We start from the raw sequence: 23,599 nt of genomic DNA, 5'->3' as shown, positions 1-23,599 counted from the left end.
TGTCAGTGGTTGAGTCCAGTGACGTCAGGAGCAGAGTAATGGCTGCTGGACTCATGCTGCACATTTGAGTTACAAATATCAACTAAAGATGATTTTTGATCGATTTTCAGCACTTATTAGCTATCAAACCGTCTGAAATCAAAACTGACATTGCGGGATATGGGTATGCAAACTTATTTTTACAAGCGTTGTCCGATTTTTAAGCTACTCTGTTTATTTGATAGGCTGCCTGTTGTTTTCATTCAGTTAGATGTGAGAAGTTTTACTTTGTCTTGAAATACACAAGTAATCATTTATTACTTGTAAATCTGGCTAGATCAACTGTACAGTCCTGAACTCACCTGTTATCATAGTGTTTATTTGCTCGAAACAAATGCATGTTTTTGCATGTTGTTTTTATATTGTGCTGTTTTTTTAAGTGGTTTACAAAGATTACTTGGGTGGTAACATGGAAGACTGATGGAATCAGATGAAATACCATGGTACTGATTGATTACCATGTTTATAACATGGTATTTCAAGGTGTTTCATAGAATGCCATGGTGCATGTCCAAAAAACTTGGAATTACTGAAGGATTACCCTAATTGTAAAATACATTTCAAATAGTCCCATTGTACTAAAACACATATTGCCATAAACATACAGTGTATACATATATATACACTGGTGGACAAAAGTTTTGAATAATTTACAGATTTTGCTCTTATGGAAAGAAATTGGTACTTTTATTCACCAAAGTGGCATTCAACTGATCACAGTGTATAATCAGGACATTAATAATGTGAAAAATTACTATTACAGTTTGACAAAAATGTTCACAACTTCTTAAACTACTTCAAAGAGTTCTCATAAAAAAATCCTCCACGTGCAGCAATTACAGCTTTGCAGATCTTTGCCATTCTAGCTCTCAGTTTGTCCAGATACTCAGGTGACCTTTCACCCCACGCTTCCTGTAGCACTTGCCATAGTCTGTTTTGTCGGGTACTTCGCACTCACCTTACAGTCTAGCTGATCTCACAAAAGCTCAATGGGGTTCAGATCCGTAACACTCTTTTCCAATTATCTGTTGTCCAACGTCTGTGTTTCTTTGCCCACTTGAACCTTTTCATTTAGTTTTTTCTGTTACAAAAGTGGCTTTTTCTTTGCAATTCTTCCCATAAGAGCTCTTCTCTTTACTGTTGTACATGAAACTGATGTTTAGCGGGTAGAATTCAATGAAGCTGTCAGCGGAGGACATGTGAGGCGTCTATTTCTCAAACTAGTGACTCTGATGTACTTATCCTCTTGTTTAGTTGTACATCTGGTCTTCCGCATCTCTTTCTGTCCTTGTTAGAGCCAGTTGTGCTTTGTCTTTGAAGACTGTAGTTACACCTTTTGTCAAGTGTATCACCTTCATTCCTCAAAACAATGATTGACTGACAAGTTTCTAGAGAAAGCTGTTTCTTTTTGCCATTTTTGTCCTAATATTGACCTTAAGACAAGCCAGTCTATTGCATACTGTGGCAACTCAAACACAAAGACAATGTTAAGCTTCATTTAATGAATCAAAAGCTTTCAGCTGTGTTTGATATAATGGCAAGTGATTTTCTAGTAACAAATTAGCAATTTAGCATGATTACTCAAGGATAAGATCAAAAATGACTTTTTTCATATAGTGATGTGCTGTTTTTTACATCAGTAATGTCCTGACTAGACTTTGTGCCACTTTGGTGAATAAAAGAACCAATTTCCTTCCATAAGAGCAAAATCTGTACGTTATTCCAAACTTTTGACCACCAGTATGTATGTATATATATATATATATATATATGGTATTTATCCAAAAATGTATGCTAGTACCATTGTACATTTTGGTACTTTTTTATTACTCTCTGACTTCTGTGAAATATTCTGCTGATTAAGATACAGTACAAACAAATCTTCAAGAACACATTCATGTTGGTGTTGTGTTTAAAATGTTCATTGTGTTAATGTTCTGATGTTGTGTTTTCTGTCTTTTCAGTGTGATTGGTCAGATAGCAGAATGACGTCCATCATCAAGCTGACCGCTTTGTCTGGCGTCCAGGAGGAATCAGCTCTGTGTTACCTGTTACAGGTGGACGAGTTCCGCTTCCTGTTGGACTGTGGCTGGGATGAAAGCTTCTCCATGGACATCATTGACTCCCTGAAACGGTATGAGACACTCATAAGAATGTCTGAAATTATTTAGAGCACTTCCTGAATGTGATCTGCACTTCCTGTCTTGTCTCGTTCAGGTATGTTCATCAGGTGGACGCAGTGTTGCTCTCTCACCCTGATCATTTGCATCTGGGTGCTTTGCCGTACGCTGTAGGAAAACTGGGGCTTAACTGCACCATCTACGCCACCATACCTGTCTATAAGATGGGCCAAATGTTCATGTATGATCTCTATCAGGTGAGAATGAACCTGATAATGAAAATCTCATTTGTAAATGGTACTGTCTTGGTACATGGAACTGTTTGTTGTTGTCTATTACAACCCCATTTATGTCTCTTTTTTTCCATTTATATACACTTAGAGCTGTCAAAGATAACACGTCAACACAAACGATTAATTTAAAACATTTTGACATCAGATTTTGACATTTTATTCAGCTCCGTGTGAGAGCTGAACACAGGTTGGAGTAGGGCAGAACCTTTGCGATGTGTCCGCCCGGAGTCTTTACACTGACACACACCACAACACGCACTAGCACACACAACAGCGATTCCATGTCATTGATCAAAAGATAAATAAAGGACCTCTTAATGCTATTTGATGTACAAAACCAGCTGAGATGGGACAAAATCAAGTCCTTTACAGTGATATAGGTACATCCATATGAAAGAAATTCTCCCTCGGCTAATGCTCTTAATGATAAAGGAACCTTCTAGGTACAATTTTAAAAATATACATTTTACAAACTATATTTTATCATTAGTTTTTCATCAAATTGCTCACATTTTAGTGTTTAAATAATGTTTAAATTCAGTCTATTCCATCAATTAATGTCTTGAAATTTCATAAATTATGTTGTATATATTTCTTTGTTACATTTGTATTGTTTACTTGCATAATTTGTACTATTTACAAGTATTTACATTGATGGGGCAGTGGTGGCTCAGCGGTTAAGGCTCTGGGTTACTGACCAGAAGGTCGGGGGTTCAACACCCCAACACCAACCAAGCAACACCACCAAGTCACCACTGTTGGGCCCTTGAGCAACACCAACCAAGCAACACCACCAAGTCACCACTGTTGGGCCCTTGAGCAACACCAACCAAGCAACACCACCAAGTCACCACTGTTGGGCCCTTGAGCAACACCAACCAAGCAACACCACCAAGACACCACTGTTGGGCCCTTGAGCAAGGCCCTTGACCTTATCTGCTCCTGTGGTGCCATATCATGGCTGACCCTGCACTCTGACCTCAGCTTAGCTGGGATGTGCTAAAACAACTCCATTTCATTGGCTCTGTACCTGTACTCTGCTCTCTGCTAATCTATATGTAGAACATGCGCTAAATCAGTAATGTCTCTTTAAGACTACCTGCATCAGCCAGTAAGTGCATATAATGAAACAAGATGTGCATAATTTATTTGGTGTGATTAGAATTAAATGTTCTTTTTTTTTGTCGTTTTTAATCAAGAACTGACTGTAAGAAACAGAAAGGGTATTAAAAGAGACATTTATTCAATGACATATAGATCCGTGGATCTCGTCCTTGGACACACAGAACGGGTTTAACCAAACTTTTACATTCAGCTGCAGTGAAAGTAATACTAGAGCACTATACTACTCAATCGCTGGTGAGTGAAATCTCAACATTTACTAGCCAGTGGCAAATCAGACATTTTTAGTCGCATAGCTTGAGATTTGGTTGCATTATAGAGGGTTGCCACAGAGAGTGAAAGATTGATCTTGGGATTTAAGAATTGATATAGAGATCATTCAAATGAAGATCGAGATGCATTGGAAAATATATATATTTACCCAAACCCCTAATCACAAAATTGCAGGATGAGTCATTGTCTGCAAGTGCTTTTCACGTGAAGTTCAAAGCGGTGCTTGATGCTGGCATTGACGCCCTATTGCAGATTCAAATGTGAATGCAGCTTCACGATTGCTGTATCAAAATGGATAGCCAGGTGATTAATATTGTGAGGATGAAAGTTTAAAAGATTTAATGCCTATTGCAATGAATACTCAACCTATGAGGAAACTAATTCTTTCAATTAGTCAACTTCCCTCTTAGACTTTGGGAAATGTTTAATGTTATTTGAATTGGTGCTATTTTAATGCATTTCTATCGTAATACAGTGCAAGGCGTTGTTTGTAAAATGTTAATAAAGCATTATATTGTTACGTATAGTTTTGTTTTCTTTCCTAATAAGGTAATAAATGCTTTTTGATTGGAGAAGAAGAATATGTAATCATATTTTAGCACTTTCAAAATGTGCAATTAAAAAAATATGAATCAACTGTAGGGCTGAAACGATTAGTCGACGTTATCGACAACATCGACAATAAAACATTTTAACTGTCGAATAGTCGTTTGATCTCATTTAACGTAACATGAGATCACATTAAATGGTAATGATGACGCGTGAGAGCAGCACTGCAGTTCACCGTCCAGTTGCACTCGAAACTTTCCAAACATCTTGAGCTTATGTAGATCGCAAAGTACAAGGGAATTATACAAAAATACCAAATAAGTAAATACAGAAGCACTCTCGTTGTGGGATAAGCAGAGCCGGAGCTCATTAAAAGGAAACACCCGGGCGTTACATCTTAAATGCAGTTATATTTAATGCGTTATAGCTTTATTAATGTTCAAATAATACAGAAGCAGGTCATGTAAATAACTACAAACTCCAAAACTGGCATTCATCTTCTATGAGTTGCGCAAATGTCCTGATCTAATGGGGAGATACTGCATCCGGCTGATGCACACTCTGTCGCGGGACACTCGTCCCTTGAGCGCGCACACTTAATGCAGCTAGATTATAAAGTGATGACTCGCGACTTATTGAATCATAATATATTCACTATGCATTTTGTATCGTGAAGAAAATTGGCAACATGCAGCTTTATTAATAAAAGTGAGGTTTTTTTTTTTTGTGAGTTAAAGATGGATTGAAGTGAACAGGAAGGTGTGAGAGGAAGTCTTCGCCCCATTAAACACGGCAACAAAATATGTTTATGATTTGATTTTGTTTTGGCTTGTTTTACAATATAAATATCTAAAACAACGTACAATTACTTTAGGAACTATAATGCAGAATAATGTTTTTTTCTGAGAATGCTGAATATAATATTAAAAATACAAATATTTTATAAATATCTAAAAATCCTTTAAATAAAGATGCATTCACCTGAGCAGCAGCATATAAGATATTTAGACTTGCTTTTAGAGGAAAGATCTTGAATAGGAGTATATTATAACCAAGTGAAAAAATACAAGGCACAAGCTGAATAATCGGTTAAGAGCTAATGATTAATCGTTGCAATAATCACCGAATAATCGTTCGAATAATCGTTAGATTAATCAAAACAATCGTTAGTTGCAGCCTTAATCAACTGGCCGCAGTATACAAACTTTAAATAATGTCAGCATAAGGTAGAGAAACAATCAGATAGTTTTAAATGCTCATTTCTAGAAGATTAATGTGTGACTCCTTATTTGCTTTCAGTCTCGACACAACACCGAGGATTTCAGTCTGTTCACACTGGATGATGTGGATTCAGCGTTTGACAAAATTCAGCAGTTAAAATATTCACAGATAGTCAACCTGAAAGGTAAGAAGATATTTCTGTTGTCTTTAAATTATATGAAATCTAGGGGTGTAACGGTTTACTTGTCGATTCAATTGCATCGAATCACATTATAAAAATTATTTTTGAATCGAGAATTGTCAGTGTTGGTCAATAATTGGTTTAAAATGCTAAAAATAAAATGAATCATGGTTCGACATAAAAAGTGTACAATATTTTAAAATGATTACATAGTTGATTATACACGTGTGACGTGGTTTTCTAAAGCTTTGGAGCGCGCACGGGGGAGTATTTACGATTTCAGAGGCCCCAAGCAACCGACCAACCCGGGGTCCCATTTAGAAAATGTTGGCATAAATAAATTTTTTCCCACAATACAGTGATAAAAAAAAGCAATATATACCTACATATATTTTTTTATTTATTTTACATTTTTTAATGTTTAATTTTTTCAATGTGTATTGAATCAAATATTTCTGAATTTGCTAAATATATTTTGGAATCAAAACGACCCAAAGATACGGAAGTTCAAAGAGGCCTTGCGTTATTATGATTTTTGTTTGTCTTGTTTTCTCGTGATCATGACTTAATTTTTTCCGTGATCTCAACATAACAAAAAATTTTTTCAATAAGGCTATCTGGAGGCAACAGCTAAACGCACTGTTGTGTAATGGATGACCGAATACGTCATTACTTTGATCAAGGACATAGCTGTATGTCTCTCAGTCATTGGCAACATCCAGGTTAGTGTCAGACACCTTAGAAGAAGACTATCACATCTACAACTTTGTCCATAGAGTCTATCTATTATGCGTGCACTGGCTTGACCGCAGTCATGCAGATGTCCCGGTCCCTCAAGTTGGTTGGCAATGAAATTGACCAAACGTTCAGGGTCACTGTATTGTCTAGTGACCCTGAACGTTTGGTCAATTTCAATTTGCGGAAAGCACAGAAAGACAGTTATGTCGAGATCACGAGAAAACTAAATAGAAAAATTATTATAACGCAAGGTCTCTTTGAGGTTCTGTACAAAAATGTACACCCCTCATAAAATGTATTATATAAAAATGTATAATATATTTATGCTATTATAAAAAAATAAAAAATAAGAAGAATGGTTTCATCTGGTTTATGTGTTTAAAGACAAAAAGTCAAACCTGTAATTGGTGAATCTGTTGAAATGTTTTCCAAGAATCAACTAAAAAAAAGAAATTGTTTTTCATAAAAAACAATGAAGATAATTTTCGTTAAGATTTTTTCTGTCCGTAGTGACATTATTACACCCCTGAATACTTATCACTGTATGTATCCATACATTTGACTTTTCTCATTATTTTCAATGAGGATTCTCATTAAATTCTCATTAAGGTAATACACAGTTTTTAAAAATACTATAAAAAAAAAAAAATGACAATTTGAGTCATTTAAGAAGTCTTAATATATCATATAAAAAAAGCAAAATGGAGTAAATTTTTCTTGATTTTGGAGTGAAATACGACCAGGACAAGTTCTTGACAGGAGAAGACATTATAGTAATATCTTAATAGTAATAGTCTTTTCTGTGTCCTAAAGTTTGAAAATGTATCTTAATTTGTAAACAAATAGGAAAAGGTCATGGTCTGTCCATCACCCCTCTTCCTGCGGGTCACATGATCGGAGGCACTATCTGGAAAATCGTTAAGGACGGTGAGGAAGAGATTGTATATGCTGTGGATTTCAACCACAAGAGAGAGATGTAAGTGTAAACGACATTAAGTGGTCTAATGGTCAGAGTGTTTATTACGGTGCAAATGTATTTACAGTGCAAATATTTACATAAGTATAAACAATAAGTACACGAAAGAAAATTGCAACTGTGCAAAAATGGCTAAACCAACAAATGGCCCATGTCCACAACACTGTTTCATCAACCTCTTCTCAAAATAGAAAATAGAGAAGAAGAACCTGAGCTCTGTCAGTGCCCTTTTTATAGGGTCTAGCTCCTCACTTAGAATGAACCAATGTGGAGAAAAATAAACAACAATTACATGTTTAAACATACAAAATGGGGCCTAGAATATCAAGCCACCCAATATGCAACTAGTCCACACAACAGTTCATAACAGAAGGGAAATAAACAGCAAAACAAAGACAAAACCTGCTGTTATAAAAGTTCCCCTTGACAATAATAATTAATGGTATAGCCCAATTGGATGGGTGTGGCCAATGCTTTAAAACTGGATCAAACCAAGAGAACTGTTTGGCTATACAGCAGGTGAACCAACTGACATTTGATGAAGTGTTGTGGCCTTGAATATGTACATTGATTGTGAATCAAGGCTCGTTGTTAGCGTGATGTTTCCTGTATCCTCTCAGTCATCTGAACGGTTGCTCTCTGGAAACGATCAGCAGACCATCTCTTCTCATCACCGACTCCTTCAACGCCTCGTATGTGCAGCCTCGTAGAAAACAGCGAGACGAGCAACTGCTCAGTAAGTTCTAAAAGCTGTTTTTGTCATTAAAATGTATTCCCTGAGGTCCACTTAGTTTTTTTGAGTCAAAAACTTGCACCCTGACCCTTATAACTGGCCATTCTTTCTGCCTTTAAAGCCATTTATGCAAATGTTAGCTCCTCAATACTGAATTACATTATGACAGATTCCCTAACCCAGGGGTTTTCAAACTGGGGCCCAGGGACTCCCTGGGGGTCACAGGGTGATGCTAGGGGATCTGAAATGTTTTCATGGAGGATCATCGTATTTGAAGGGGGGGTCTTTTGGCATGAACAAGTTTGAAAACCCCTGCCCTAAACAATCCACCCTGAAATGTGCCACTCAAACTGTTAAGATCAGACTTCATAAGTTTTGAGTTCTGAAACCTACAATCTGTTTTCATAGTACATTGAATTATTTTATATCAAAACACCTGGAAGAAACAATTTGACTCCTTTGGCACGTGATTAAGAGTTGATGTTTTGCCCCCCCCCCAGCCAATGTCATGGAGACCCTCCGTGGTGATGGCAACGTGCTGATCGCTGTGGATACAGCGGGACGCGTACTGGAGCTCGCTCAACTCCTAGATCAGATCTGGAGGACCAAAGATGCAGGACTGGGCGTCTACTCACTCGCCCTGCTCAACAATGTCAGCTACAATGTGGTGGAATTCTCAAAGTCGCAGGTCTCGCCGCCATACTGTGATTCAAGTCCTGTCGCAGGTCCAAAGGGGGGCGCTATATCGTGAAAAATGTTTACGCTTATAATGTTAAAGTCTACGTATACATAAGTCAGGTATATGAGGTATCATTTGAAAGATTAGAATCTGGACGTTCAGAAATTGCATCACTTCTGCATTTATGTTACTTACAATATCAAAATAAGGCCTTAAAATATTTGAGTTGAAACTTTGCTCCCCCTAAAGGTAATGGGGTAGAAATATTTATTTGAAAGTAAAAGATCTTCACATAGCACCTAAATGGACAAGTCATATATCAAACGAAAGCACTCATTCTCAGAAATATGGCTGTATAGTTTACATTTACATTTATGCATTTGGCAGACGCTTTTATCCAAAGCTACTTACAGTGCACTTATTACAGGGACAATCCCCCCGGAGCAACCTGGAGTTAAGTGCCTTGCTCAAGGACACAATGGTGGTGGCTGTGGGGATCGAACCAGCAACCTTCTGATTACCAGTTATGTGCTTTAGACCACTACACCACCACCACTCCATAGTTTATTTTGTTTCCCTAATACTATAGTATGAAAGAATCACAAAGTGAAATATGATTTCATGAAGTCATCAGATATAAACGTATTGTTTATGCTCTGATTACTACTGCTGTAAGCCCCAAGTAGACAAAAACTCTATATCTGATTTAGCTATAGGGAGTTTTCTTAACAATGAGCCATTTTCTACTAATCCAATGTTATATCTCAGATGTCCAGAGCAAAATATGCCATCCTAAAGAAAATAATGCTAAACAAATCATTATATTCGCCATCAGTGTTCGATTATTGATGATAAAATGTTTTATTTCATCACAAATGGGAGGATCTCAGCTTTCTAATGACACCTAGATTGATCTTGTAGTCCACTCAGAGGCCGAGATATTCAATGAAATAATGAGGATGTTGCATGAACTGAAATTAGACTGAATGTCTATGGACGAGCACATCTATGAGGGCTAAAATGCGTTAGAGCGCCCCCTACATTTCAGATCTGTATATTGTGATGGAATGTTAAATGGAAAAAATATTTTTTTCTAGTGCTTGCTGCCATCTAGTGGAATGAAATGTGACTTTTCAAAGAGAGGTAGCATGAACCAAACAAAAATTACATGTTTGCATGTTATGAAAGTTTAGGGTTTTTTTCTCCAGAAAAACTTGATGTCACATAAATTGATTGAAAATGTTACTTTTCTGTTGTTATGATACATTATACATGTTGTAAACGGGCCTGAAAGTGTCATTTAATATATAATACACCATTTACAAGATAAAATAAGATAAAATAAAACATAAAATACATTTTAAAAATGAATCTGATTTGTCAAATTTGGTAATTTTAGTCCTGAAATATACTGTATGCAAGTTTGAAGTATGGACACGAATGCTCAGCCAACAAATCGCAAGTTGTTGTCCTGTTGTACTTAATATATGCTCTTGGGGGCCTGGTTAGCTCAGCAAGTAAAGACACTGACTACCACACCTGGAGTCGCAAGTTCGAATCCAGGGCGTGCTGAGTGACTCCAGTCAGGCTTCCTAAGCAACCAATTGGCCCGGTTGCTAGGGTGGGTAGAGTCACAAGGGGTAACCTCCTCGTGGTTGCTATAATGTGGTTCGGTCTCGGTGGGGAGTGTGGTGAGTTGTGCGTGAATGCCGCAGAGTATAGCGTGAAGCCTCCACACGCACTAGGTCTCCACGGTAACATGCTCAACAAGTCGCATGATAAAATGCGCAGAATGATGGTCTCAGATCTCCACCACCCGGATTGAGGCGAGTCACTATGAGGACTTTAAGCACATTGAGAATTGGGGAGAAAAATTATAATACAAAAAAAATAATAATAATAAATGTGTGCTAGTTTTCAAAAGGCACTCAAGTTTGCGTTACTAGAAATCGAGCTTGCGTAATTCGAAGTGTTTGTGTTCAGAAACCTTCGTGATTACATTTCGTGTCTTTATAACACAGCATGAGTTATCTTTTTCTCTCGCAGGTGGAGTGGATGAGCGATAAGCTCATGCGATGTTTCGAGGACAAACGCAACAATCCATTCCAGTTCCGCCACCTCTCGCTCTGTCACAGTCTGGCCGATCTGTCCCGTGTCCCCAACCCGAAGGTGGTTCTGTGCAGTCAGCCTGATTTAGAGTCCGGCTTCTCACGGGAACTCTTCATTCAGTGGTGCCAGGACGCTAAAAACTCGGTGATCCTCACCTACCGGACCACACCGGGTACGCTGGCACGCGACCTCATCGATAACCCGGGTGAGAAGAGGATAGATCTGGAGGTATGAGATATGAGATGGTATTTTCATAATATGTCTGTCTTCCTTTTTAGTTTTTCATTTCATTGGAAGGAGACGTTTGTATTCAGAATGAATTCTTAAAAACTGCATTGTAAAGCCATGGCTCTTGTGCCACATCTGGTGCCGAATTTGGCCCTATTTGGCACATTTACACCATAAAACTCATACAGTTCATGTGTTACACTTGCTATAGTTTACTTCCATGTTGTTTCTTCTTCATATAGCAATGTCAAATGTAAATCAAGTCATTCACTGACACATCAGTGCCACCTTGAGTGACAAATAACATGTATAATATGTGTACACGCATTGAATGAAAGTATGATGTATGGATGCCGATAAAATCGACACTTGCATATCTCAGTTCACTAATGACCCTATACACATTTGATAAGTAATTATAATAGTTTTTTGGGTTGCAATTTTGCCATCTATTCATAAGAGAAAGGTTGGGGAGTACTAAAGAGGTGTGGGCACAACAGCAAAAAATGGATGGGGTACAGGGTGTGAAATGAGGTCCCGGGTCACTAAAGATCCGAGATAGAAATAACTATAACTCTTGACCGTTGAAGCTGCTTGTAATGCATAAATAAGCTAAATTAAATGACTTTAGATGTTAAAATAGTTTGTCAAACTCGACGTATGTGATGATCAGGGACCAAAAAAGAAAACATAAAAATTGTAACTGGTTAAAAACCAATATAAATATATATATATATATATATATATATATATATATATATATATATAGGAATTTTTCAAAATTACACCACTGTTAACCCCAAAAATGAGGCATCTCTCTTTTAGTTGAAAATGATAAACATGCTGTATCACACATTTCTTTGACTAATTTCACCTAGTGGATGAAGCTTTCCATGACATGCCGGGCAAAATTTGGTTGCTTAGGAGACATGGCTGGAGTCACTCAGCACACCCTGGATTCAAACTCGTAACTTCAGGGGCGATAGTCATCGTCAATACTCGCTGAGCAACCCAGGCCCCCAAGATAGCAGGGACTGTTAATGTTTAGAGGTCTTGAAAACCTTTGGACAGTGTAGGAATTATCTTATAATAAGCTTTTGTTGTTATTGTTTTTCTTAAATTAAACCAGATAAGAAAGCGTTGCAGACTGGAGGGCCGAGAGCTGGAGGAATACATGGAGAAAGAGAAATTGAAGAAAGAAGCTGCCAAAAAGCTGGAGCAGGCGAAAGAGTGAGTAGAAAGTAAATTCACAAAGTGTTAATTCACTACGAATGCACTGCTAATCAAACAGAGACTTTCTAACTTCATTTAGCAATTGTACTGGGGGGTGGCTGTGGCTCATGTGGTAGAGCGGGTCGGCCACTAATCTCAGGGTTGGAGGTTCGATTCCCGGCCCACATGACTCCACATGCCGAAGTGTCCTTGGGCAAGACACTGAACCCCAAGTTGCTCCCAATGGCAGAATAGCTCCTTACATGGCAGCTCTGCCGCCATTGGTGTGTGAGTGTGATTTTGTGTGTGAATGGGTGATTGAGTCACAGTGTAAAGCACTTTGGTAACGCTAAGGTTAAAAAAGGCGCTATATAAGTGCAGACCATTTACCATTTTACTGTACTGTAGGTAATTTCTTTAAATAAATGTGTGAAAACATGTATATTTTAGCAGACATTATACAAAAATATTGGACCGAATAATGGGGCAATTGACCAATCAGGAAATCCAAAAAGGTTTATTTTTTTAAAAGTGTTCTGCATCCATATTTAGGGTGGACATGGACTCGAGCGATGAGAGCGATATGGAGGATGACATGGAGCAGCCGGCGGTGGTGAAGACCAAACATCACGACCTGATGATGAAGGGGGAGGGAGGGAGGAAGGGCAGCTTCTTCAAACAGGCCAAGAAGACCTACCCCATGTTCCCCACACATGAGGAGAGGATCAAATGGGACGAGTATGGAGAGATCATCCGGTGAGTTCTTTATTGTTGTCTTTTTGAGTCCTTAAAGAGAGAGTTCACCCAAAAAGGAAAGTTCTGTCATCATAGACTCCCGCCTCATTTTAGTCCAGACCATATGGCTTGGATATAGAATATGTGTGTTTTGCATTTACCTCTGAACTCTAACCCCAGGGCAGAGGAGTTTTTGGTTCCTGAGCTTCAGGCCACTGAAGAAGAGAAGAGTAAACTGGAGTCTGGATTGACAAACGGAGAAGAGCACATGGATCAAGACCTGTCTGACGTACCCACCAAATGCATCAGTACAACACAAACACTAGACATCAGGTGAGGACCTGCCTGCTCAATACTTATCAGATACTTACGGGCAGCAGTCCGTCCTATGTGTGTGTTTGTCTTTTGGTTTATTTCTTCATTAAACTATTATTTATATTGTCAAGCCGGTTCTCGCCACCTCCTTTCCATTAATACCTTCACACACCTGTAACCGACTAGCAAAGTGCGAATCATGTTAATGGTCTATAGAGCGTAATGGTACCCGCAAACTTTTTCAGCGGTCTTAGTAACGGAAGTTTTTCCTTCATTAATTTTGTTCAAGCATAAAATCTTTTTTAAGAGTTGTAAGCAATGAACCAAACCAACCAGCTCAGAGGTGAATCACAACTAGGGCTGGGCGTTATGTCTTAAAAAAATTATATCTCGATATTTTACAGCCTATTGGCAATATTCAATATTTATCTCGATAATTATGTATTTGCTCTAAAATGGCTCAAAAGTTGTTTTTATTTTAATCAGAGGAACCATCATTTCATCCAAACAGCCACTGGAGCCAAGTAGATTCAATATTTTAAAGACATTAAATAAAAATCTATTTAAAAATAATTAATTTTGCATTAAATAATCACAAGGGAGAATGAAATTCAATCATTTTCATTGATATGCATTTAAAATGATACATAGTAGCTTAATAAAAAGCATTATTTAAAATATCCTTCAAATGTTTCTACTAATACATTTTCATGATTAAACAAAGAGTGCAAATCTACTTCACTGACTTATTTTTAAAACCCCAGTTGAACACAATACTAAATTATTACTGTGTGACACGTCAGGTTTATTTTTCTAATATAAATCTGATGTATCATCATTATTCTGATTATTAGATTTGCGTTATACAAAAGTAATATATTTATGTCCCGTTTACTTCACCGTCACTTGGGGACTTTTATTTTGACACTGAAAGCGCTGCGGTATTTACTTCCGCTTTACAAGGAGCTTTTATTGTTTATTTGACCGTTTACAATGTTCTGCATGTCCTGAAACGCTGCAATCGTCTTCTTTTCTGTTATTCTGTGCCGCGTTTGTAGATTTGTATAATAACTTATAACTGTTACTAATGTTTGCGCGAATGCTTGAACCTGCAGTACTTTGATTTCACAATGCATGTGGAATAATGATCACATATGACCAACTTGACATTTTGATGTTATTTTGATTAACTGTGCAGCACTGAAGGATAATGAAATTAGTCTACTACATTTACATTTATGCATTTGGCAGACGCTTTTATCCAAAGTTTTACAGTACACTTATTACAGGGACAATCTCCCGGAGCAACCTGGAGTTAAGTACCTTGCTCAAGGACACAATGGTGGTGGATGTGTGGATCGAACCAGCAACCTTCTGATTACAAGTTATGTGCTTTAGCCCACTACGCCACCACCATTCCACTGTCTAACTCCACTAATATTCGATATATTGCCCTGCCCTAACCACACATTACAAACTTTGATTTGAACCAAAATAGCATTTGAAAATTGGACATGAGGGAATGAACTGAAACCCCGTAAAGCATTTGACAATTGAACAATAAACTATCAATTTAAAGTTGTAGACTCATGAACAGAGATGTTAACCAGTTCCAATGATTCCTCCAATTCTTTATCTGTCACTCTAGGGTTCGTTTTTACCTCATTGAGCATTCTGCTGTGTGCCTTTTGAGTCATCTTAGAGAGAGTAGCCATAGTACTAAATCGTCTCCATTTACAGACAGTTTGTCTAACTGTGGACAGAAGAATATCTGAACTCTTCGAGATAACTTTGCAACCCTTTCCAGTTTTATTTAAAGCATCAATTCTTGATCGTAGGTCTTCTGAGATAAGCATGGTCCACGTCAGCAGATGCTGCTTGTGAATAGCAAATGCAAAATGTTTGAGTGTTTTTATAAGCCAAAGAAGCTCTAACCCACACCTACAATCTAGTTTCATTAATTGGATGCCAGGTCTGCCAACTCCTGACTCTAATTAGCTATTGTTGACGTCTTTAGTCTGGGGGTTCACCTACATTTTTCACAGCACTGTGAATGTTTAATAGAATGTGTTCAATAAAGATGTTAAAGATTATAATTGTTTGTGTGTTGTTAGCTTAAGCACATTGTGTTTGTCTATACGTGTGACTTTGATGAAGATGAGATCACATTTAATGACCAATTCATGCAGAAAACCAGCTAATTCCAAATGGTTCACATACTTTTTCTTGCCACTGTACTTGTTGTACAAAACAAGCCCAAATGGGACAGAAATCAAGTTCTTTGCAGCACCTGTAACATGCAATTTAATGACTACAGAAGCACATGAAGTCTTAACTTTCACAAAAATGCAGAATGAGACGTTATCTGCAAGTGCTTTTCATGTGGAGTTCACAGACGCTGGCATCGACACCCTGAGGCGAATCATGAATCCGGCTGAACGATTGCAATAGCAAAGTGTATAGCCACAGTCTACCAGCAGATTAATTAATATTGTGGAGGATGAGAGTTTAAGAGATTGAATGCCCATTGCAATAAATACTCCCACTAAACAACGTTTAATGTTACTTGAATTGGTGCTATTTTAGTGCATTTCTATCTTTATACTGTGGAAGGCTTTGTTTGAAAACTGTAAAGTATTAGTTAGTGTTACATATTGCTCTGTGTTCTGTCCTAAGATGGAAATAAATGCACTTTGACAGAAAATAAGTAAATATAGTGTCAAATTTCAGCACTTTCTAAATATGTGAATAATCACGATTATTTAAACAACGCGATTAATCATGATAAACAGTCTACTGATAGCACTAATTTTATTGTAAAATATCTAGATATAAATAAATATAAGTAGTTTAAGAGTATAGGGAGACCATTTACAATGTGTCATGGAAGTGGGTTTTACTGCAGAGCACTTTTGGTGCACTTTGTTTGCCATGATTCTCTTATTGGTAGTATAGTTGGGTAGTTATGGGTAGTGTAGTTCTCTACACTAAACATCTTGTGGCTATGCTTCTATGAAAGCGTAAACCACAGAGCTTATGCTAGCTCTTTCTTTCAAGGTTAAAAATCAATTTGCCTTTGTAAAATATGAATAGGATTTTTACTTCCTTGCTTTTTACTGTTGCTATATGTCCAGCCCAAACTTCCTGATTCAGTAGGAAACATGTCAACAGTTAAGAAATCTTTGCTTGCCATGGGGTCTTTGAAAACGTTTAAATGCTTTTAAATGGTCCACAGTGCAATCAGGAATCCAGGAACAGATTATCAAAACATTCTTGAGAATAAAATAGTTCTCAGTGACTGTTTTTGCATTCCCTAAAAGACTGTTTAAGAATGTTCTTCTTTATTTAACACCATCTTACAAATTTGTATTATCTTATTTTATCCTAAGAACTTCTTTTCCATAAGAAGATATTTATGAAACCTGCCCTAGAAGTGTTTTAAGAGAATCGATTTTCTTAAAATCCTCTGCAGTGTTCTGGAAGAGTTAAATGTGGCCTGCAGGGGGCGCTCACACTGTGGCTTGTGGTGATGCCATAATTTAGCACAGTGATGGAGATAAACATGCCATGCTTCTGCTGAGGCATAGAAATATAACCATCTCTTTCTCCCAAACACACTATCCAGATGTTCTGGCCACATTTACCATTATGGCACTGTCCGTTTTAACATAATAATTAGCACTTACGGCTAATAACCCTCTATCCATCTGTATTGAATTGCTCTTTTGTGCACTAGAGTTTTTGTGACTGAACTGTGTTACAGCTGTTGTCAGTCCTGACTATATCTCTCCATTAGATACAGTGTGTGTAGATGGAGGACTCTATGCACCGTTGCAGACTGTTACAAACTAATACCGACTAGCACAGGAAATTAAGCTAGAGAGCTGTCAGACCAACTAAGACATGAACTTTGAAGGTTTTAATCGTAATAATTGTATGTGGTTAAATTGTGCTGTATTATTGGTAAATGGTCTGCACTTATATAGCACCTTTTTTAACCTTAGCGGTATTCAAAGCGCTTTACACTGCATCTCATTTGCCATTGGGAGCAACTTGGGGTTCAGTGTCTTGCCCAAGGACACTTCGGCATGTGGAGTCATGTGGGCCGGGATTCAAACCACCAACCCTGCGATTAGCGGCCAGACCCGCTCAACCACCTGATCCACAGCCAGCATCAGTTTTGAGATATTCACCATGAAAATATCCATAGAATCTGGCATGTCTATATGAACAAACAGCTGTATGTCCATTTGTGTTTTGATCATGTATGTTTAATTAATGAAATGTAGAATTGATCTGACTTTGGGTTGCAACACTTATAGTTGACCCAGAAATGCACCATTCAGATTTATTCATACATTCATTCATTGTGACCCCAGAGCTCGAATCACATACATCGACTATGAGGGCCGTTCTGACGGAGACTCCATTAAGAAGATAATAAACCAGATGAAACCCAGACAGCTGGTGATCGTTCATGGTCCTCCTGAGTCCAGTCAGGATCTGGCCGAGTCCTGTAAGGCCTTCTGTGAGAAAGACATTAAAATTTACACTCCAAAACTACAAGAGACTGTTGATGCCACCAGTGAGACACACATTTACCAGGTAACAATCCCGTCTGTCTCCCTTAACTCATGTGTGATAAACAATTACACACTGCAGCTTTAAGATTGTATTTGACTCCTAATGAGTTGTTAATGTGTCATCTCTCTTTGTTTTTGTAGGTGAGACTGAAAGACTCTCTGGTGAGCTCACTACAGTTCTGTAAAGCCAAAGACACTGAGCTGGCCTGGATCGATGGTGTTCTGGACATGCGTGTGGAAAAAGTGGACACGGGTGTCATCACAGAGATGGGCGAAGCGAAAGAGGAGGCAGAGGATGCAGATCTGACCACGGACGTCTCGACAGACCTGCCGACGGTGCCCATCGCCGTGGCTAACCAGCGTGCCATGAAAACTCTGTTCGGAGAGGATGACAGGGAGATATCGGAGGAAAATGACATCATACCCACCCTCGAACCCCTCCCTGCACATGAAGTGAGTGAGAAAAGATAACCACATGATAATTTTGACTTTCTTTAATATGCATAAACAAACGGTGTAAAGGGATTAATGGAAAGGAGGAGGCGAGAACCGGGGAGCCCCGGCATGACGTACACCCCCCCCCCACCCCTTTTCCCTTCGATCGTGCCATATTAACAAAATATTTTAAAAAGATAGGGAAAGGCCAACACTGAGAGGCAGTGGGGGAGAGAGAGAGAGAGAGAGAGAGAGAGAGAGACAAATCGGAGGCAGACTTCCGGCCCCTGGTGGACGGAAAGCCCCGGCGCATTTTTGGTGGACGGTAGGGATCTCCCCCGCCCCTGGCAGCGGTAACCACTCCAGGTTGTTGATTGGGAGCCCGTCCTGCCCTCGCGGTCCTCCGGCGGATGGCCGGGGCTGTTCTGTTGGGGTGGAAGGTAGTGGTGAGGACTCTACTACGGCGCATCCCTCCTCCTTCCCGGATTTCGGCACCAGTGTAAAGGGATTAATAGAAAGGAGGCGGCGAGAACCGGCTTGACGTTATAAATAATAGTTTAATGAAGAACTAAACAAAAAGACAAACACAAAGGTGTCAGACAGCTGTCCATAACTCACTCTCTCTCTCTCTCTCTCTCTCTCGCACTGCTGCCTCCAGTCGGCCTTTATCCCTCTCGGAGGCTTGATTAGCCTGATTAGGGGCAGGGTGTGCAGCCCTCCACCCTGCCACAAACGGAAAAATATTTTATATTCATTCACTTACAATGGAAGTCTATGGGTCAGAAATGTAGCACTTAAAGGAATGATCCTAGTTCAATATTCAAGTTAAGCTCTATTCACAATATTTTGTGGTCAACATTCTGCCACAAATGCTACTGTATTTCGACTCGTCCCTTGTAAATTTAAAAAAGCAAAAATCACGGTTTCATTGAGGCACTTACAATAGAAGTGAAAGGGGCCAATCCATAAACGTTATACTCACTGTTTCAAAAATATAGTCACAAGATGTAAACATTATACAAGTTAACATGATTTTACTGTCATAAAATAACTTACTAACCTTATCTGTGAAAACGTATATCCAAAATGACAACCTTGTTGCCATGACGCAACGCCAGTAAACCCTTTTAGTGATTTTATCCCACCAAAATTTTGCAGAACAGAAATTTTATCGCACAAAACGATTGTTCACAACTCGTTGTATTTATCGACCAATTATTGACCAAATTAAAGCCATCGGCATATCAGTTATAAGCATGAAAACGCTGATATTAAAAACCAGTGGTTTATTTATAATTAATTAGTAACACTCTTTGTAAAAACCCTGTGAATTCAAATGCACAATCCAGAAATAATAGCAGGGTTGACACTCCAAATAACATGTAATATTTCATTTATATTCTTTCTTATCTGCTTTCTCTTTAATATGGCTTTATCTGCCATAAAAGGACGTGACAGTCCGATAGAAAACAGCACTTATCTATAGGATACATGATGAGGTAAACCATTCAAAACTCTTTGAAACCAGCAGACTTTGACTTTTCAGATATTGGTATGTTATCCATCAATGCTACATGATGGCTTTGTGTCATTTAATAAACCTTAAAAGGCTGCATTTTAATATATAGTCTTCAGTCAGTGCTGTGTGAGCAAGCGGCGCCCTCTAGCGGTCTGGACGGCATTATCCACAATCTATTATACGACTGTAATACAGAATTTAAAAGTTTAGTTTTCCATGATGTGGTTGCTCAACATAAGCATTGTATGAATTTGTAATGTTAAGTTGTTTTGAACTGCAAAAACAAAAGTGCAAAAATGTTTTAGAAGTTGAAAATAGCTGCTTCTTTTAGTTTTAGTTATTTTTTTGTATCTTTTGATCTTGTATGTATCTTTCTCTCTTAAAAATGTTGGCCTGTCATGTGTTCAACAGATCCAATCAATGTTTAATGGCAATTACTTATTGTTAGAATCGTGAAAAAGGTTTTGTACACGTTTGTACATATTTAAAGCGTAATTCCATAGTCAAATCTGAGGACAAAACAAGGTAAGTTGCAAAACAAATTGGTATAGGCTTATATTTCTTTGTTAAAAAACGGTATCGGCCAATTTTTTTTATATCGGTTATGTTTTCTCAACAGGTTCCAGGTCATCAGTCTGTTTTCATCAACGAACCGCGACTGTCGGACTTTAAACAGGTTCTGCTGCGTGAAGGAATCCAGGCAGAGTTTGTTGGTGGCGTGCTCGTCTGTAATAATCAGGTCGCTGTCAGGAGGGTGAGTCAAATCAGATTGCATGTGTATTGTTCTCATTACTGTAAACCTCATGATGTGCTGGGGATCTTTTAGGATATTTTATTTAAAGGGGTGTACACAAGTCGAGCTTTTGCGAACTTCAGATATTTGTTTTTACTTGTTGGTCATTAACTCAATGTTTTTTTCTTATTTAGTTTTTCTGCAATTCTGCCAAAAACATTGTGTTTATTTAAGGAATGCACTGATGTATCGGCCACCAATTTTATATGTATACAATACTGACCAAAGCCATCGGCATATCGGTCATAAGCATGAGCATTTATTTTCAGATAAATGTTTTCGTTTATTCATAATTACTAACATAAATCTATTGCATTGTAAAACGTAAATAATTTGTTTCGATGTGTAATATAAAGAATTACCAATGAAAATATATAAATCCAAAAATGCCAGTTAAATATGCATAATTTTAATTTATAATATACTATATATTATCAGATAAAGTATAAAGTTTATAATATTTGTTTCGATGTGTATACCTAAAATATATGTGTATAAAAAAAATTTTTTTTATATATGTGTATGTATATATATATATATATAATTGTTTTTTTTTTTTTTTTTGTATTTTTTTTTTTTGGTATTTCTTTATATTACACATTAAAAAAAATTATAAACTTTATAATTTATGTATAATGTTGTAGGTTGTAGATCATATAATAGAATATTCTAAATTCAAATTATGCATAAAGATAATTCTATTTTATTCTATGTGTAATATAAAGAAATACCAATTAAAATATATAAATCCAAAAAGCCAGTTGATTAAAATATAAAAAATTCAAATTATACATAAATTATAAAATTTATAATATTTTTGTTTTATGTGTAATATAAATAAATACCAACGGGGAAAAAAAATAAAATAATAATATATATATATATATATATATATATATATATATATAGTATATAGATATAGATATCCAAAAAGTGGGTTGAAGATCATATAATAGAATATTCCAAATTAAAATTATGCATAAAGTTTATTTTATTCTATGTTTAATATAAAGAAATACCAACCAATCCAAGGAAGCTGGTTGAATATGCATAATTTAAATGTATTATATTTTATTATAAGATGTAAAAAAAAGTAAATAAATTAAGTGCTAAATGACAAAAACATCCCAAATGTATTTTTTTATTATTCATTGTGGCTCTCTTGAAATTTTGGTCTGTCATATGTTCATCAGATCCAATCCGTGTTTAATGGAAATTATTTAATCTTAGAACGCTAAAAAAGCTTTTGTACATCTTTGTACATTTTAAAGGCCGAAGCAAAACTGTGATCTGATGACAAAATAAGGCACCTGCAGATTCACAATTTTTCCTCACTGATACGATGGGTCTCTCGCGAGTTTGCCGCAATTTCTATCATGATGATATCGTGATGCATAGTGATACATGGAATAGTGACGATATCCAGCCCTACTGCGTTCTGCATTTTATTCCAATTTCTTGCTCTCTGTCTAGCTATTTGCGAACACAACAGCAATTCCAGAATACTGACCTCTGAATCTCTCCCTTTCCCTCTCTCAGACGGAAGCAGGCCGTATCAGTCTGGAAGGGTGTCATTGTGATGACTACTACAGGATACGTGAGCTGTTGTATCAGCAGTACGCCGTAGTTTAGCTCTTCAATCAGGACTTATCTTCAATGTAATTGGGACTACAACTCTAGCGTTACCCTTACTTTCCTTTACTTTAGTAGCGTATGAGTTGTGTGTCTTTGTTTTATTTGTTTACCCCACGTCACATGGCAGATGTTCTCTAAAAGTCACCTAAGATTAGAGCGTATGTGTGGACTGTAGAAGAATTGTTGCTTTTCAGAATTGCTTGATGCAAAGAATGTTTTACCCCTTTGTTTTGTTCACTGATGAACTTCAGTTTCTGTAATGTAACATTGTGTCAACTTATTCATTTTGCAGATTTGATCAAATGTGAAATATATAACATAGGATTCTGCACTACACTGTAAAAATAAAATAAAATTGAATCCATCTTATGGGGGTTCTTAAGTCTACATAAAAACACATGTTTGACCAACAATATCCCCCCAAATCTTGTCCCGCTTAACAGAGTTGTCTGTATGAGCAATTTCATATTGAACAATGTTGCTGATTTGCAAGGTTTTAACGTGGATTGCAACATGAATAAATGACGTGGTTCGTGTTATAGGCTTATTTGTTTTGCTCTTTGCTGACTTTTTTTTATGCTGTCATTGTTTTAGATTTTTTTGCCACTGTTAGTTAATTGTTGTGTGGTAATGTTAAGAGCTCATCTTTTAACTTAATGAGGTTTGTTGATTGTCACCGTTATTGAGGTTTGTGTGTTAAGGGTCTTGGTCTTAAAGGGACAGTTACACTAAAAATGCAATCATTGTTTACACTCCCCTGTGTTGTTATAACCCCATATGACTTTCTTTCTATTTCTGAACAAAAAGGGAGACATTTTGAAAAAATCTTGTGCTCTGTGATGTCATACAATGGCAGTTTATGGTGACCACCTCTTCAAGCTTCAAAAGGACACAAAAGTAAAATCAGAATTCTAAAATTATTCCATGAGACTCATGATTGTTATGAAAACATACGACAAATTTGGTGAGAAACAAACTGAAATCGAATGTATTATTTAGTGAAAATTTTCACTGACCGTTGATCTCCTGTGCGCATTCATGATAGGGCTCGAGAGCAACAGTTCAAGCAGCCCCCTCGCAACATTGGGGCATTTTGTTTATCTAAAAACAG

At 37.3% G+C, this 23,599-nt stretch overlaps 1 protein-coding gene across 1 annotated transcript; it reads left to right on the top strand.

Annotated features, from left to right (window-relative positions):
* The first annotated feature begins 25 nt into the window (after positions 1 to 25).
* LOC127621623 (cleavage and polyadenylation specificity factor subunit 2) lies at positions 26 to 23,373 on the top strand. Its single transcript, XM_052095301.1, has 15 exons — positions 26 to 163; positions 2,004 to 2,173; positions 2,257 to 2,416; positions 5,696 to 5,801; positions 7,383 to 7,512; positions 8,133 to 8,248; positions 8,746 to 8,933; positions 10,971 to 11,261; positions 12,391 to 12,491; positions 13,026 to 13,229; positions 13,389 to 13,541; positions 17,903 to 18,128; positions 18,248 to 18,559; positions 20,680 to 20,814; positions 22,393 to 23,373. Exons 2-15 carry the CDS (start codon positions 2,025 to 2,027, stop codon positions 22,483 to 22,485), a joined length of 2,364 nt encoding a protein of 787 aa, XP_051951261.1. The 5' UTR covers positions 26 to 163; positions 2,004 to 2,024; the 3' UTR covers positions 22,486 to 23,373.
* Positions 23,374 to 23,599: the final 226 nt, after the last annotated feature.

The sequence above is a fragment of the Xyrauchen texanus genome, chromosome 28, assembly GCF_025860055.1.
Source record: "Xyrauchen texanus isolate HMW12.3.18 chromosome 28, RBS_HiC_50CHRs, whole genome shotgun sequence".
Taxonomy (NCBI): domain Eukaryota; kingdom Metazoa; phylum Chordata; class Actinopteri; order Cypriniformes; family Catostomidae; genus Xyrauchen; species Xyrauchen texanus.
Note: the sequence above shows the minus strand (reverse complement) of the source record. Positions and strands in the feature narration are given on the sequence as shown.

Excerpts from the sequence above, each read along its gene's own strand:
- LOC127621623 (XM_052095301.1), top strand. The coding sequence starts at position 2,025 with ATGACGTCCATCATCAAGCTGACCGCTTTGTCTGGCGTCCAGGAGGAA. Across the intron at positions 8,249-8,745 it reads GCGAGACGAGCAACTGCTCA|CCAATGTCATGGAGACCCTC; the intron begins GTAAGTTCTAAA and ends CCCCCCCCCCAG. Across the intron at positions 12,492-13,025 it reads AAGCTGGAGCAGGCGAAAGA|GGTGGACATGGACTCGAGCG; the intron begins GTGAGTAGAAAG and ends ATCCATATTTAG.